An 18,361-nucleotide genomic window follows, 5' to 3' on the forward strand; every position below is an offset into this window, starting at 1 on the left:
GGAGGCTGAGACAGGGCGGGGTCGGGGGATACTGTGGCCCCGTCGGACAATACCCCCGGACAGGGCCAACCAGGCAGGATATAGCCCCACCGACTTTGCCAAAGCACAGCCCCAACACCACTAGAGGGATATCAACAGACCACCCACTTACTACCCTGAGACAAGGCTGAGTATAACCCACAGAGATCTCCTTCACCGCACGAGCCCAAAGGGATGCAAAACCGGACAGAAAGATCACATCTGTGACTCAACCCACTCAAGTGACGCACCCCTCCTAGGGACGGCATGGAAGAGCACTAGTAAGCCAGTGACTCAGCCCCTGTAATAGGGTCAGAGACCCAGTGGAGAGAGGGGAGCCGGCCAGGCAGAGACAGCAAGGGCAGTTCGTCAATCCAGTGCCTTGCCGTTCACCTTTGCACCCCTGGGACAGACTACACTCAATCGTAGAACCTACTGAAGAGATTAGTCTTCAGTAAAGACTTAAAGGTCGCTTGTAGGTTAGCAGTAAAACCTTGAAATCAGCCCTAGCCTTAACAGGAAGCCAGTGTAGAGGCTTGCACTGGAGTAATATGATACATTTTTTGGGTTGTAGTCAAGATTCTAGCAGCCATGTTTAGCACTAACTGAAGTTAATTTAGTGCGTTATCCGGGTAGCCGGAGAGTAGAGCATTGCAGTAGTCTAATCTAGAAGTGACAAAAGCATGGATTAGCTTTTCTGCATCATTTTTGGACAAAAGGTTTTTGATTTTTACAATGTTATGAAGATTCTTGATATGTTCATCCAACAGGTTTTGGAGTTTGACAGTGTTCATGAGTCTTGGGCATAGTGACATCTGCAGGAAATTTACCTCAACTACACCATTAAACATTTGTTTGCAATTTTGCATACAGCATCATGCAATTTAATTGTGACTGTTTGAAGTTCATTCCTGTTTTGAAAAGCTAATAATCCACTAATACAGATTTATGATACCAATATCATTAGATTCATTATAGATTTCTGGGGGCTTTGAGACTCGTCATACATAAGTTAATCAAAGAGTTTATTATTGAACAATAAAATAGTTTAAGTATCTTCCGTTCATATGATTTCTGTTCTTGCATGCAGCAAACATTCAGCATCATGGAACTTAGGAACCACTGATCATATCTTGTGCAGCCTAGTATCTAGCCCCAATCATGCCCAAACGCATGTGGCTCACCTAATCCAACAACCTTTCCTAAACGATAACCTTACAAGATAAGTTTAACCTATGTATCACGAGTATCAGAGCCCCCAGAAATCTATAATGAATCTAATGATATTGGTATCATAAATCTGTATAAATATCAGTATCATCCCTATGGATCATTCACATAACTCGTCCTCAGGTCTCTAACCGCTGCGTAACACGCAAGCATGAGGTTGGACACGCAGAACCCTCTTCCCATGACGTGCGGGCGCGGGGGTTTATTCACGGCATAAATTAAAGCCGATAAATGTCAGGCAGACACTCCGCTCCCAGTGACACTTACGAGGAACGAGCCCAGGACGTGTTTGTGTGTGTGTGTGTGTGCTGTGTTCATGGAGAATGTGTGTGTGTGTGTGTATATGTGTGCAAGGTGTGTTTATGGAGAGTTTGCGTGTGTCTTATCATACAGGAGATGTGATAAGCCTGCAGACCAGTTCCGGCATCGGGAGTGTGATTACTGCTGATTGTCAATTAGTCTCCACTGGTAATTGGTTTATGATAAAAGCGACAGATGATTAATTAAAGGGGAACATTAGGTAATATGGTGATGCATAGCAAGTAACAACCCATTCCGCCTTAGGTTTGTGTTGATATTGGGCTCTCTACAAAAATATCTTGAAAACAAAACACAACTTCACAAACCTAAAACAATACAACGGTTTACATTTTCATGAGATTTAATTTTACTGCATTTTGCTTTAATACATAAATCACAACACCAATGTGACACTAGTTGAGTCTTATGGGTAGATTGTACCTTTTCCACGGTATTGTAAGAAATGGTACGTCTTAAAAGGCAGATGTTTAGGGAGCAAACTAACACTGGTAAAGACTGAAAGAAAATAAAAAACACTACAGACGGACTGCCATACTGTACAGTACACACAACGTTCTATTTTGTTTTGTAATGACATAACTATAGAGTGCTGGTAAGGTTCTGAGCAGGCAGTTGTTGGGGCAGCCCGGTTGGGGCAGCGGCATCCTGTCGAGAGGAGTGTCGGGGTCCTGACACAGGGAGGTCCAGCAGGGCTTGGACGGTCTGGGCGACCCGAGACAGACCCTCACCATCCAGGATCAGCTGGGTGGGACACAGGGTGTCCTGGGGTGGGGGGGTGGGGGGGGGGGGGGACAGAGGTCACACACTGTACCCGAGCGTGCACATTAACAAAGAAAACACGCAGCGCACTAAAACCGCCTACCTAATGACTTAACATGTAGTCAAACACAACCATTACTCACACAATCACAATCAGTTACTCAAGGAGCAAAACACAGACGTTCACCATTCTACTTCAATACTTGTGTACTGTACACTCATGTCCACGTCCACTGCATGCTCAAATAAGAACCCCACTATAGATGAAGAACCCATTCCTTTATCCATGCACCATGGAAGAAGAGAGGGGAGTGGATACCATAAGGGGTAGGGTGAAAAAAAGGTAAATTTAAGCTCTTTTTCAATAGTATTTTCTTGAATTCTCCCGTCCTTCTCAAATCATCAGTGGAAAGTCAGAGGACACACACTTCCCACTTACCCTTTGAGGACGCGAGGGCTTTCTCAATTAATCTATCCTCGATTCCTCGCATCCTTTCTCCTCGCCTCCTCAATCGAATTGGAGGAAGTCCTTCCCCTCAGACCTTCTTCTCCAATGCATGTTGAGAAGTAGAGTAGAGAGCGAATGCAAGGAATTGATGAGCGATCAATTGAGAGAGCCGAGAGCTCAGTGGAATTTGAGGGCAAATGTGATTGGTTAGATAAAACAGCAGTCAGTGGGTGGAGCTTGTGACCAGTGACACGAGTGTAAAATAAAGCAGGGTTTCCCAAAACGTGCACCAGGGGAGGCACCAGGACCGGGTTGGCAAATCCTGAAATAAAGAATAAGCTTGTAGAGAGGCGGATTGAAGGTGGATGGAGGGTGTTAAACACGCCTGGTTTGAATCCCCATGAGTCTACTAACCTTTCTTTCCAACTTTCCTTTGTGTATTACCCAAGACTATTGATAAAGCTCTCTCTAATGGATCACTCTACTTAAGGCAAAATGCTCGGAGTGTTGGGTGAGTGGCAGAGGACGTAAGCCATGGGTTGACACACAAGGTACACTACATGACCAAAAGTATGCGGACACCTGCTCGTCAAACATCTCATTCAAAAATCATGGGCATTAACATGGAGTTGGTCCCCCCTTTGCTGCTATAACATCCTCCACTCTTCTGGGAAGGCTTTCCACATTGCTGCGGGGACTGATGTTGGGCGATTAGGCCTGGCTCGCAGTCGGCTTTCCAATCCATCCCAAAGGTGTTCGATGGGGTTGTGGTCAGGACTCTGTGCAGGCCAGTCAAGTTCTTCCACACCAATCTCGACAAACCATTTCTGTACGGACCTCGCTTTGTGCACGGGGGCATTGTAATGCTGAAACAGGAAAGGGCCTTCCCCAAACTGTTGCCACAAAGTTGGAAGCACAGAATTGTCTAGAATGTCATTGTATCCTGTAGCGCTAAGATTTACATTTTACGTTTACATTTTATTCATTTAGCAGACGCTCTTATCCAGAGGGACTTACAGTTAGTGAGTGCATAATTTTTTTTTCATTTTCATACTGGCCCCCCTTGTGGGAATCGAACCCACAACTCTGGCGTTGCAAGCGCCATGCTCTACCAACTGAGCTACACGGGACTGTAGCTTCACTGGAACTAAGGGGCCTAGACCGAACCATGAAAAACAGCCCCAGACCATTATTACTCCTCCACCACACTTTACAGTTGGCACTATGCATTTGGGCAGGTAGCGTTCTCCTGGCATCCGCCAAACCCAGATGAATCCGTCGGACTGCCAGATGGTGAAGCGTGATTCCTCACTCCAGAGAACGCGTTTCCACTGCTCCAGAGTCCAATGGCGGCGAGTTTTACACCACTCCAGCTGACGCTTGGCATTGCGCATGGTAATCTTAGGCTTGTGTGTGGCTGCTCGGTCACGGAAACATTTCCTGACGAACAGTTCTTGGGCTGATGTTGCTTCAAGAGGCAGTTTGGAACTCGGTAGTGAGATTTTTACATGTTCACAGAACGGCGGTCCCGTTCTGTGAGCTTGTGTGGCCTACCACTTCGCAGCTGAGCCATTATTGCTCCTAGATGTTTCCACTTCACAATAACAACACTTACAGTTGACCAGGGCAGGGCAGAAATTTGACGAACTGACTTGTTGGAAAGGTGGCATCCTATGACGGAGCCACGTTGAAAGTCACTGAGCTCTTCAGTAAGGCCATTCTACTGCCAATGTTTGTCTATGGAGATTGCATGGCTGTGTGCTCGAATTTATGCATCTGTCAGCAACGGGTGTGGCTGAAATAGCTTAATTCACTAATTTGAAGGGGTGTCCACATACTTTTGTATATATTGTGTATCTGGTTTAAATCCAGGTGTAGCAATTCACACGAAACAACCCAACTCCTAACCATAACAAATTGTGATTACTTGCCTAAACATACTTGCCAATCACATTCTTTGCCTAAACAATTCCATTCATTTCTGCCCTCGAGGCAGAGCTGGAGTCACCAATTTGTGGAGGGCTCAGGAGGACATGAGGAATTGATGAAGGACTATTGAGAGCCCATCGAATGGATCATCACCACCCTCTGCTAACCACCACAATCCAAACATGCAGGGTGCAGTCAAATTCATGTCATTACCTCTGCTTTGCGAGCTGCTTCACAAACTCACCTTTTCCACTAGAGGGCAGCACACAAAATTACAGTGGTAAACCTGGTATCAACAGGGCAGAACCGAGCTTAAAGCACAGGGCAGAATGGGTTTTGGCGAGATGGAATACAGCTACAGACCAAAAGTTGCATGTTCGAGTCGCGTCGGGGACAACTGTAGCTAACCCTTTTCCTAACCTTGACCCAATTATCTTAACCTGCTACATTAATTATCCTAACCTGCTGCATTAGTTGTCCTAACCTGCTACGTAGTCACTTCTGTTTGTAGCTGTACTCCATCTAGCTAGCCAAAACCAGCAGAATGCAACAAAAGCTTTTGACTGGAGGAATACAACAAACATGAATAGATTTTTAGCAGCAAGCGGACAACATAAAAGCAGACGATGACACCGGATATGGTCAAAAAGTTCATTTTTTTAATAATTTCTTTACAGCAGGAAAAAAATACGTTATAGATTTTATATAAACTCATATTTATCGTCTCATTTTAAATACATAGGTATAATATAAATATTACAAAATACAACAGTATTTCTGTTATTTTAAACCTTTTTAAGAATATAATTAAGTTCTATCCACCGTTTTTGTTTTTATAAAACATACATTTTGGTTGAAGCATTATTGCGAATTCAATTCCAACAAGGCTGATGACTATGTGGTTATGCACAAAACAATGGTGTAACAGACAAAGATAGGGAAAAAGACATGTCTACAGATCCCTTATGGACCCAGTCTGAAACAACCTAGCCTTGACCACCAAAATGTCCGCTCTTCTTGCCCACTTCACGCAAGGTGAATAAGCCCCATCAATATGTACAGTATATATTACGGTCCTCTGGAAAGTCCTGACTACAGTATTAGGATGACACCTCTGCAAGACACACACCTCAAATACAAGGTGTATGTTGAAATGATGCCTTCCATTTACATTGTGTGTGTGTGTTAAATGTAGTACGCCTCAGTATTTTTTGCTTGGACATCACATTTTTCACAGAGCGCTCAGTAAGCTACAACATAGCATTATGCTGGAGAAAGCAGAGGCCTCACAATGCACTAAAACTCAGCTTCCCAAGAGTACCCACAGCAATAGTGTACACAATAGGGCTGATGGGAAATGTAGTGACTAAACTGTAAGAAAGGATCACATTACAGTTCATTCAAACTTAAGTTAACTATCAGACTAACCATGATCTTTTCTTTACCATAATGGCTATTTGTGCAAGCTTTAGAAAAGTGGTCCCAATGAACAGCTAAGACAAGTAATCTGACTCAGTCAATCAGGAAGTGAATTAACCCAATTGATTTCAGTTCGTTTTTATCTATGAGGCCACTGCACTCTTTCAGCGAGCACTGCAACAAAAATAAAAAGGTTCTTAATTTTCTTTATAAAAAGACAATAATAATTCTATGAGTTGATTACGTTTATACAAACATGAAGAATGTTAAGCCGACCAAACAAACAAAAAACAGCACTAACCACAAAAATAAGCTTTGAAATGATTCTGTACCGTCGGTTTACACATTTAAAACATTGGGCATAGCAGTCGGTGTCCTGTGGCGTGTAGCAACACTACCCCTGGTGGTCACAGTCAGACATAGCAGACAAATAACAGTAGAAAGCATTGGTCAGTGAGTGGTCTTATAGTCAGTCAGTCATAGGAAGCACTAGTGATTTGTCTCATTTGCACAAAGTGGCTTCCATGAGAAAATGTCTTAACTCTTTCAGTGAATTTTAGAGTCTTAGTTACAAAATGTCCTCTTATTTGAAAGACATCGGGTGATATTGTCCTATTCTACCCTTTCTATCACCTCAAGGGTTACAACGGGGTGTTTACAGTTCTCTAAGTAGCTTTCCCTCACTGGAGACAGGACATAGAGACATTCTGTGCATCAGAGGGGTAAATACTAGGGCACTATGCTAAGGTGGTCATGTGGGGAAGCCCTTTAAAATGTCCATTATAGTGTTTAGTTTTACTGTTCATCTGTAGTGTTTTCACAAGTGTATTTCTCTGCTATTCATTCACATAGGTTCTCATGTCAGAAGGGACCTTTAAAGTTGGGTATTTTAGCTTATATAAATGCCTTTTCGGTGCCAATGGGCCAGAGGAGTACTTTTAACTTTAAAGGGCACATCTACTCAAAGGGTGCTGCTTTTAATATATGGTTTCATGTTGAGCCCAACCACATCAGCTGTTGTAAGTATACACAGTGTGCTCTACTGTGATGTGTGCAGTGTGGGTTGTGTATGTCATGTGTCATGTACACATGATGACATACAAGAGCAGCTGTGGGGTTGGAGGGAGCAGCTGACAGTCCTTCCTGTGTTGTGGGCCTCGCTCTCGCCCTGCATACCTCATGCCAGGGCAGTTGCATGTTTGCGTGTGTGTACGAGTCTGTTTTGCATGTGTGTTTTTCAACCAATTCACGGTGGATCATTTCAATCCTGGTTCTCTGAATGCTCGCATTAGGTGGTCAAATTCACGTCAGTGTCAGTCCAAGTGCGTATACGCACTCTCGCGCCCTTTCTCTCTCACACACTCACACGTAGCACACACAATCCCTCAGTATCTATGCAACCAGGTGGTAGTATAGTGTGTAGATCAGGGTCATGGCCAGGCAGTAGAAGACCAGGAAGCCCTCCGAGAGCAGTGAGAGGTGGGGGGGGTGGGGGGTGACTGTCTGGGGGGTATGAGTCTCACCCTTTGTCTCCCCCTCTGCCTCATATTTCACGAGGGCCGCCACACAGCGCAGCACAGCAGGCAGCTTACAGAGAAACACGTCAGAGTACACACACACCTCCGTCTGAGGGAGAGAGAGGGAGGGGGGAGATGGAGAGGGGGAGGATGAAGAAAGAAAGGAAGATTGGGTTGGCAGGAAGGTGGAGATGGAGAGAGCAAGGACGATTGGGTTGGAAAGAAGATGGAGGAGAGGAAAGGTGAAAGAAAAAGCAGAGAAATGGCGAGAAAGAGATGAATGGAAGATGATGGAAAACAATGAGAGATGCAAAGGCAAACAGAATTAGCTTTAAGCACATAAGGACATTGCAGCATGAAGCTAACAAAAATAGTTTGTAAGCATTACTGGATCATTGCAAAGCTGCAAAATATACTATGAACATAAGTGATCAGGGGGACGGGATCATATTTTTAGATCTGATGAACCAAAGAAGTCGACAAAAGGAGGAAAGAATGGGTGAAAAAAAATTACGAGAAAGGTGTTCTTACCTCAGGGACCCCCAGCTTGCGACAGGCAGCGATGAAGTTCTCCACATTGAGACGACACTTGGCAGTGCTCAGCTTTGGCTAAAGGGGCAGAGAGACTGAACATCAGACTGAGTCGACTACACAGTCACAACACAAATACTAACCATAACACAGACACAACATTAAAACAAATACCATATTCTTTACTTTTTCTTTTACCGGTACTCAAATCATCCAAAGTCCCTGTCTACTCATTGACAAATATATCCTAAGCTGAACCGAATTTTACAATAAATGTCTGATTGGCTCACCACTGCTGGGGAGGGGATGTGGATGATTGACACTGCGCGGGGCCGCACGTGATTGGCCAGCTGGCAGAGGACCGTGCCATTGGACAATGCCTCCCCTAGATCCTCTGGTAGGGTGGTCTTCAACCTCGGCTCTAGAGTCTGATAGAGAGAGATGGAGGGAGGGAGAGAGAGAGCGCGAAGAGAGAAAGAGAGAGAGAGTACAAGTGAATAGGAGAGACGTTAAAGAGAAAGAGAACTGTAGGGAAGGATATGATACAACATATACCTTGCGTAGCTGTATGACATCTAGTCTCTCCTCTCCTCGCAACGCGGAGCGCAACTCAGTACGGCCTGCCTCCACCGGACTCTGTGTAGAGCCTGAGATGGACACCTGACTCTTGACGCTGCAGCGAGACGAGGTGCGGAATAGGAAACTGTTGGGTTTCTGGGTCAGGCCTGGAGGGGACGATGCCTTGGGAGACGACGGACCGTCTGATAAACACACAAACGCATTTTGTGTTGACTAACATCGGAGTTGTCAATACTTGGAGATTGAAGGTGGACTGTTGGTGTTTGTGTCAGTGTGTGTGTGTACCTGATCGGCTAACAGAGCACTGAACGGGCGGCGTATGAGACGATGACACCTGATTTGATGTGCACATCTGATCTGCACTCTGTTGGAGAGGGAAAGACCAGTTACATTATTTACTTCATGTGTGGATTATATAGCCTGAGTGCCAGCCTGTTTATGCTATGATGCCAACTCCCTGTCTCTCATTGTCAATGTTTGGCTTGACAATGACAGCAATGGAGTTAGCAAGAGCAAAAACAGATCTGGGACCAGGAGTAATAAAGTCAAAGAATAGTAGAAGATAAATTGAGTATATGCCAGGGTTCCCTAATAGGTAGCCCGCTGGCCAAATTCGGCCCGCGGGTGATTTTATTTGGCCCCGCAAGTTCTGAGCAAAAAGATTAACAGGAAATCAGCTCAAAGTGATTTTAATTTAGGAAATCTATTCCCACGCATAATTAGAGAGGCATATGTGATCGTATCCCAAGGTTTGAAAGGATTCTGTTTTTGTCAAATACTGTACAGTATCTGTTTGGGCTTCTTGCAGTCAACTTGCAGCATACAAGTTATTTATAACTATGTTCTGGCCCCCCAGACTATCCGCTCAAGAAAACAATTGGCCCATGGCTGAATGTAATTGGGGACCCCTGGTATTTGCTGATGAAAGTTTTAAAGAGTGGGAAAGGTGGCTGAGAGACTGACTGCACATCGTTGTCGGAGGCTGTTCTGGGAGTGGCGGTTGTCTGGTGAGCCACCACTAGAGGGAGACAGAGATAACACAATCAGAAAGGAAATACTCTAACCACAACAGTCAAGCGCCGTGTACATTTTACATTTTAGTCATTTAGAAGACGCTCTAGAGCGACTTACAGTTAGTGAGTGCATACATTTTCATACTTTTTCCATACTGGCCCCCCCGTGGGAATCGAACCCACAACCCTGGCGTTGCAAACGCCATGCTCTACCAACTGAGCTACACGGGACCACATTCATCTGCTCCTAATACATATAGCAGGGCCTTCGAAAACACAAATACATTTAACACATGCATCAATTCAGGCAGTACAATTTCTCACTCCCTGGACTAGCTTGTTTCATGTAGGATATCTTACCTTGAGCTACTTCCCGTTTGTGAGAGCGTTGCCACATGACTTCCTGTTTTGGCCGTCGTCGTCTTCAGTAAACTGGAAGATGATGTTTATAAAAATCAGATATAAAAAGGAAAGGTGGTTGTTTCCATAGAAAGACCACTGTGATGTCTATAATCTGTGTTACGACTGTCATTTTGTTCACCGTTTGAATAAGTGAAATATTCACACACAGATAACCATAAGTCCTCCACCCCCACATAAATTGACTAGCAGCTGGTTCGATCTAGATTAGATGGTAGAATAACCCAAAAAAAACTATTTCATCACAACTTTTTAAAGTACAGATGCGGTCAAAGATATTGGCACCCTTGCACTTTACAATGGAATGCAATTTTATTTTCAAAACTGGTTGAATGGCTATTTTCACCCTGTAGGCACTTGCAATTTACCACAGGTGACAAGAATCATTGCCTCCAACCAAATTAATTTGCATTTTGAATAATTTATTCGAATTTTGAATAATTTATTCCAGGCCAGGGAGTAGATCAGCTTTTATATTGTAGATAGATTGTGGCTTCTGTCAATGTAATTTTCTACATAATTTACAATCCCCCATATATACAGTTGAAGTCAGAAGTTTACATACACTTAGGTTGGAGTCATTAAAACTAGTTCTTCAACCACTCCACAAATGTCTTGTTAACAAACTATAGTTTTGGCAAGTCGGTTGGGACATCTACTTTGTGCATGACAAGTAATTTTTCCAAAAATTGTTTACAGACAGATTTCACTTATAATTCACTGTATCACAATTCCAGTGGGTCAGAAGTTTACATACACTACGTTGACTGTGCCTTTAAACAGCTTGGAAAATACCAGAAAATGATGTCATGGCTTTAGAAGCTTCTGAATTGACATCATTTGAGTCAATTGGAGGTGTACCTGTGGATGTATTTCAAGGCCGACCTTCAAACTCAGTGCCTCTTTGCTTGACATCACGGGAAAATCAAAAGAAATCAGGCAAGACCTCAAAATTGTAGACCTCCTCAAGTCTGGTTCATCCTTGGGAGTAATTTCCAAACGCCTGAAGGTACCACGTTCATCTGTACAAACAATACTACGCAAGTATAAACACCATGGGACCACGCAGCCATCATACCGCTCAGGAAGGAGACACGTTCTGTCTCCTAGAGTTGAACGTACTTTGGTGCAAAAAGTGCAAATCAATCCCAGAACAACAGCAAAGGAACTTGTGAAGATGCTGGAGGAAACAGGTACAAAAGTATCTATATCCACAGTAAAACGAGTCCTATATCGACATAACCTGAAAGGTCGCGAAGCAAGGAAGAAGCCACTGCTCCAAAACCACCATAAAAAAGCCAGAGTACGGTTTGCAACTGCACATGGGGACAAAGATCGTACTTTTCAGAGAAATGTCCTCTGGTCTGATGAAACAAAAATAGAACTGTTTGGCCATAATGACCATTGTTATGTTTGGAGGAAAAAGGGGGTTCCTTGCAAGCCAAAGAACACCATCCCAACCGTGAAGCACGGGGGTGGCAGCATCATGCTGTGGGGGTGCTTTGCTGCAGGAGGGTCTGGTGCACTTCACAAAATAGATGGCATCATGAGGAAGGAAAATTATGTGGATATATTGAAGCAACATCTCAAGACATCAGTCAGGAAGTTAAAGCTTGGTCGCAAATGGGTCTTCCAAATGGACAATGACCCGAAGCATATTTCCGAAGTTGTGACAAAATGGCTAATGGGATGTTTTTAGCGGCAGGGATTCAGAGACCAGTCAGGATGGAGGGAAAGATCAACGGAGCAAAGTACAGAGATTCTTGATTAAAACCTGCTCCAGAGCACTCAGGACCTCAGACTGGGGCGAAGGTTCACCTTCCAAGAGGACAACGACCCTAAGCACACAGCCAAGACAACACTGGAGTGGCTTCGGGACAAGTCTCTGAATGTACTTGAGTAGGGGTGGGCGGTCACAAAATTGGCAAGCAAATAACTGTCGGTCTTAAGGTAATTGACCATTAATTAACATAAACACATTTAGCATGTCCTGGCTTCCACACATAGCCTTCAAGCCACTGATACAGACTTTTAGAACATCTACATTTTAGATGTAGTCTAATAAATAAAAAGTCTAATAAATCCATGTAATATAGCCTACACCTTCACAATAAATCCATGATTTATTTTAGACAGGTCTAAAGAAGCATGATATGAAGAACAGAATAGCATACTCTGAGTTGTCCTTATGTTAGGTCCTGATGTGGCTATGCCAAATGGCTGTGGCCTACACTAGTTCATTTAGCAGACAAGATTTGCTTAGAATTCTGTGGCATTATTTTATATTATTTTATAGTATTGTCGTTGGGCTACATGTTTTGATTTCTAATACATTGTAAGGCTGCATGATGCGACTAATGATGATTTGAAAAAAGTCGCTTGAAAGGCATGAACTCTGCTTGCTTTGTACACACTTCATCAGTCTCTCATTCAGAATTTGACAAGCAGTTGAAAATGCCTCGAATTTCACTGCGGCGTCGCCTTTGTATGGCCGTAATGCAACATAAAAAAATCCATGCCTTTTGTGGCCAGTGGCCGCTGTGCCCTTGGTCTGGAGTGCTGCGTTGTGCCCGTCTCCCTGAGTGCTGCGTGCTCCGAAGCACCTCTCACTCACATGGCTCTCCATCACGTGATCGGGTCTTTCTCATAAGCTACAATTGAAGACATACACTTAGGGGACGCAACTGCGCTCGTCCTTATCCAATTTCGAGGTGTATATTGAAGTTATTGGAAGAACTGTCCACATTTACTTTTTGTCAAGCTGAGTAGGCCTAAAGAACAGCAAAAGCACTAGCCTATGTCAATCTACTATCCCCCATAGTACAAAAGTTGACCTATTCTATTCTGTGCGAGTAAATAAATATTCCAAACATAGTCTGGGACAGTTATGGGATGCTATAGATCCCAAATTAATACAACCACTAGCATCAAAAAACCTTTTTTACACAATGTGGCTGACGCAACAGATCAGAACGTTTAGCTTAAAATGTTGATAAACTATTAAGCTATTTCTTTACATTATAAGCGCAGCAATGCGCACACAGGCTATAAGCAAACATTTTCCATTAGCGGGAAAACAACATTATCAAAAGTGACCGCAAATGAGATTATGCATGTAATGCTTTTATTATAAAGGTGCATTTTCATGGTGAAACTTGTCTTCCTCAAACTGGAAACTCATGCGCTGCTTATGTATGCCAGTTAGGCTCTACACCCCTTGTAAAGTGGATTCATGTGCTTAAGTTATTTGGCCACTTTAGTTATGATACAAACCTTATCAAAACATATAGGCCTATGGGCTAGGCTACATGAGGTGTGCGACTATGATTAGAAAAAGTCACACAAAAAAAAGCTGTGTTTCTTGCCTTATGCTGGGCATCATTCACAAGTGATAATATATAATTCACAAGTTCACTGTCACCCATCACACTATTCTTGATTTAATCTTGTCTTTACATATACATACCGTATTTTCCGCACTATAAGGCGCACCGGAGTATAAGCCGCAGCAGCTAAATTGAATGATATTGAATGATGTGACCATATATAAGCCGCACTGGACTATAAGCCGCAGGTGTTTTAATGTTTAATTACCATATGTAAGGGTTCGTGCACAGAGGGGATTGTCGGGAAAGAGACAAACTGTCTTGCTCTCGTAATGTCTGTCTGTCTTGCTCTCGTTCTGTCTCTCGTACCACTCTCGGTTCCACTTTTACGCGCTACCTGTCTCACTCTTTTCCGGCCTCCAGCTTTTCCTGCTGGAGCCCGCCGCTTAAAGGTGGGGGGCGCGGACCGGTCATAGAGCCCATAGAGTTAAAGTTGGTGGACTGTAACCTGTAAAATCCATAGATTTAGGAGGTCTTCTAGTGGCCGTTAGCTGTAAAAATCCATAGATTAGCCGCACCGTTATATAAGCCGCAGGGTCGAGAAATGGGAAAAAAGGCGCGGCTTATAGTCCGAAAATTACGGTGTATATATATATATATATATAGATATATGTGTGAAATTTGTTTTGATTTAGAATGGACCATTATCATGCACCTGTCTCGAATCAGGGGCAAGGGAAAAAATACATGTAATCTATGCACTTAAATAGCGAACGGAGGACGCTTTTCCCGTGGTTCATCTTCATGCCAGCCAGGTAGGCTATACTCCTGTTGTAAAGATAAGCAATGTACTTAATTTTAGGAAAGTTGAGAAATAAATATAGTAGGCCATCACTCAATTGCATTGCCTATAGAAATGTTGAGCAACATGAGCTCATGGGCTCTCATGAAGTGTTTGATTAGATTTTCGATTACATTTGCTTTGATGTCAGAATGATTAGAGGGACAATAGAGTGCGGAGTACCAGGCAGTTAGTAAGTTTGGTAGGCTACTAAAGACCATCAGCAGCATCAGAGCTTGGAGAAGCCTAATTACCGTGACTAAACGGTCACGTGGAATTTGACTGCGTTCATGACTCGTGCCCACCGGTGTGGCGGTAATACGGTCACCACAACGGCCCTATCCTTGAGTGGCCCAGCCAGAGCCCGGACTTGAACCCAATCGAACATCTTTAGAGAGACCTGAAAATAGCTGTGCAGCGACGCTCCCCATCAAACCTGACAGAGCTTGAGAGGATCTGCAGAGAAGAATGGGAGAAACTCCCCAAATACAGGTGTGCCAAGCTTGTAGCGTCATACCCAAGAAGACTCGAGGCTGTAATCGCTGCCAAAGGTGCTTCAACAAAGTACTGAGTAAATGGTCTGAATGTGATAGTTTTTTATATATATATATACATTTGCAAAACTGTCTAAAAACCTGTTTTTGCTTTGTCATTATGGGCTAGTGTGTAGATTGATGAGAGAAAAAACAACAATTTAATCAATTTTAGAATTAGGCTGTAACGTAACAAAATGTGGAAAAAGTAAAGGGGTCTGAACACTTTCCGAATGCAATGTAAACATCTTACATGTCACCCAACAGTGCTATTTGCAGAGTTAGCTCCAAGTAAATGTTGCATTTTTTCACCCATTTCTGAACTTGAGACCAGAAACAAGCTACATATGGGCAGTACCAAAACAAGTGATCTAATGATTCTGTCTCTTCGCAGCAAAATATGCAGAGCTGGGATGGTTGTATCCCTTGTATATAGAACATTATATTTGTTGCAAGAATTTTGTATATAATTTAAATTGAAAAACTCTACATTTTGAATCCGAAGTCATTTTGTGTATCAGTTCGTAAACCATGTGCCATGGAATCAGTACATCGAAAATCTCCTCCCAACTATTGTGCAACCTATATGGTGCAGCTGTCAATTTTTCGGTCCTTAAATTAAACTGGTATACTTTTTTTATTTACTCCAATTTTCTTTAGCCAATTTTGGTCTTTAATGCAGGGCTGACCGAAAAGTTCCTTACCTTCTCCCCATTCAACTTGGCTCCTCCATTTTTGCAGTAATGCTGCAATCAGTTGGTTGTATTTTGGATAGAGCAGACATTTTCATATATTTTTGTTAAATGTGTGATATAACTCCACCAGTACTATTTATTATATAATTTACAAAGATTATGGCGTAAAAAAAATAAAATAATCAATTCGTATATTTGAGTTTAACCATAATATTTGTTCAGTTTTTTTCTGGTCGGTTAAACTGAATTTACAACCAGCTTTCTATTGCTTGTTATAAAAATCGTAATATTTTGGAGATGATTTAAATTTTAAAATAACCAAAAGTGAGAGGTTGTAATCTGAATAAAGGGAAAAAGGCCATTCTTGAACATGGGTTGAGCCATTCTTATTAATCTGCTAGAGAACCAGTTCAGATTTAAGTATAGTTTTTGTATGACTGAAGCCTTTAGTGAGAGGTCCAATGATTTAATATTTAATCATTATATAAATAGGCCCATTTAATTTTGTCTGGCTTGCCGTTCCAAATAAAGTAGAATATTTTTGGCTCATATAATTTAAAAAACAAGTCGTTAGGTGTAGGCAGGGCCATAAGTAAATAGGTCAACTGGAATATGACTAAAGAGTTAAATCAGGGTGATTTTTCCACAAATAGACAGGTGTTGTCCATTCCATGGTAGCAAAATATTATCTAATTTGGATAACATTCTATTAAAATGTATTGTAGTGAGATCATTTCTTTCTTTCGGGATATGAATACAGAGTATGTCCACTTCACCGTTGGACCATTTTATTGGTAAACTACACAGTGATGTAAAAGTTATATTTTTTAGAGAACCAATACATCATATGGTGCACTTCTAATTCGGTTTTAATCCAGAAAGGTTAGAAAAAGTATCTTGATCCTCTATGAGGCTGTGCAGGGATCCGAATTGCAGATTTAAAAGAAAACATGAATTGTCACAGCGTACAATGACACCTTTGTTTTTAAGCCCTCTATTTCTATCCAAGCCATTTTTTTTACTTTAAAGTGAAAATCTAAATTTTCATATTTTCTTTGTCATGTGCAGTTCTAAGTCAAACAAATCCACGTGTAAACACCAAAAGTTCTCAATGTCAACTTATTTGAAAATAAATATGGAAATCATTAAAGGGTGCCGATATATTTAACTGCAACTGTATATGGGTTTGTGTGCAGCCTCAAACCTTCCATTGTACAAAGGATGATAAAACTCTCAGTCGCTCCCTCTACTAACCCGTTGTCTCTGGCCCGGTGGTCTCTCTTCTGCTGCTGGGCCCTCTCTCTCTCTTGCCAGATGAGCAGGGTGCCTGGTCTCCTCCTCTCCTCCAGGGTGGGACTGGAGGGGGGCAGGGGCCTACCTCCACAGCCCCCTACCTCCACACTGATACTGGACCTAGGGGGTGGGGGGGGCGGAGAGAGAGTGCGAGAGCAAGAGATGGAGAGAGAGGGAGAGCGAGGGAGAGAAAAAGGAAAAAAGGGAGAGTGATGAGTGATAAAAATATTGGTCTATGTGTTACAGAGTGGACTGATGGCAAACACCAAACATTGTATGACGATGTCATATTTTGTTATGCGTCAACATAGCCTCCTATTGAGTTCAAAACTGGCGAATGGTGGCTGTTGGTTGCAGTGGCTTTATGTCAGACAATAGTGTCAATGTCCTGCTAGCAGAAGCTTCTCACAGTCACAGGACTCCAACCTGTGACTCTTCAATCCACACTTTAACCACTGCAGCCAACAACCATAGGCAAACAGTTGGACCCCTCTGAATACAGCCTAAGACTACAATGTAAATCACTCATCCCCAGTCACCAAAATGAACACAAACTGTAGAGAAAGTAAGTAAGCAGAATTGTTGCGATTGCTCTTTATAAGCCTAGCAGTAGTAAGTGAATGATTTCCTCTGGTTGTGTGTGTGTGTGTGTGTGTGTTCCCTTGGTTAAGCCAGTCAGTCAGTGAGTGGTGTAAGTAATGGGAACCGCAGTCTGTTGACATTTCACAGCTCCTCAAACACTCCCTGAGAGGATGACCTTGTAAAACAAGGCAGCGAGAGAAAAACAGAGTATCTATCCTTTCCACTCTGAAAGACTGACTGTGGTTGCTGTGTATGAGACTGTGTACACAAAGCCAGCCAGTCAAACTGTTGGATCCACACTGAAACTGTCACAGGAACAGAGAAGTCGAAACTCATTGGCATTGGCACTGACACACAAACACACCACAATCACACAACCTTGTGGGAACATGGCTGAGGGTGCATTTTCAATGGTCACGCGACAATATGAGTGTTGAGTCGTGTGTGTGTGTGTGTGTGTGAGACTCACCTGCTTATAGAAGTGTCTTGTGTTTGGGGAGGTGGTGAGGACTTCTTGGTCTTCTCCTGAGAAAAACACCATGTCGCTGTTAGATACCCATCTACTCGCCATAAGACATTTATAACATGTTTATAATATTTAATAAAGCGTTTAAAAGCATTTATAAAAGGCGTCCTCCTAACCTGTGGGGGTGCTGTGAGCAGGGGAGTGGGATGATTCGTCCTGCACTCCTCTTCTTCCTCCTCGGTGACACTGCAGTCTATGGAAACCACCTGCTCTGCCTCCCCATTCACTGTGAAAACAAAGAAAAGAGGGGGAGGGAGGCGGGAGAGAGGGGGGGGGGGGGGAGGATGAAAGATATTCTAGACAGTAAAATAACATTAAGGATTGTCTGGGAGGGTATATAGACAGTATAGCCTTTATTAGAGGTCGGAGAGGAGGATATTA

At 42.9% G+C, this 18,361-nt stretch overlaps 1 protein-coding gene across 2 annotated transcripts in view; it reads right to left on the minus strand.

The window, feature by feature from the left end:
- Positions 1-1,891: 1,891 nt before the first annotated feature.
- Positions 1,892-18,361, minus strand: part of LOC121554267 (leucine-rich repeat and calponin homology domain-containing protein 4) — a 67,059-nt gene continuing 50,589 nt past the window's right edge. The window contains exons 8-17 of one of the 2 annotated variants that reach the window (XM_041867737.2): positions 18,097-18,206; positions 17,924-17,979; positions 16,834-16,992; positions 10,125-10,196; positions 9,715-9,769; positions 9,037-9,115; positions 8,728-8,933; positions 8,463-8,600; positions 8,173-8,250; positions 1,892-2,331 (exon numbers count right to left, since the gene is read on the minus strand). In XM_041867737.2, coding sequence (XP_041723671.2) covers positions 2,149-2,331; positions 8,173-8,250; positions 8,463-8,600; positions 8,728-8,933; positions 9,037-9,115; positions 9,715-9,769; positions 10,125-10,196; positions 16,834-16,992; positions 17,924-17,979; positions 18,097-18,206 — 1,136 coding nt within the window. In that variant the 3' untranslated portion in view covers positions 1,892-2,148. Of the gene's footprint in view, positions 2,332-4,574; positions 7,751-8,172; positions 8,251-8,462; positions 8,601-8,727; positions 8,934-9,036; positions 9,116-9,714; positions 9,770-10,124; positions 10,197-16,833; positions 16,993-17,923; positions 17,980-18,096; positions 18,207-18,361 lie in introns of those variants that run through there. The other variant, XM_041867736.2, reaches the window with a different exon arrangement.

This window comes from Coregonus clupeaformis, unplaced genomic scaffold (genome assembly GCF_020615455.1).
Source record: "Coregonus clupeaformis isolate EN_2021a unplaced genomic scaffold, ASM2061545v1 scaf0023, whole genome shotgun sequence".
In the NCBI taxonomy this organism is placed as follows: domain Eukaryota; kingdom Metazoa; phylum Chordata; class Actinopteri; order Salmoniformes; family Salmonidae; genus Coregonus; species Coregonus clupeaformis.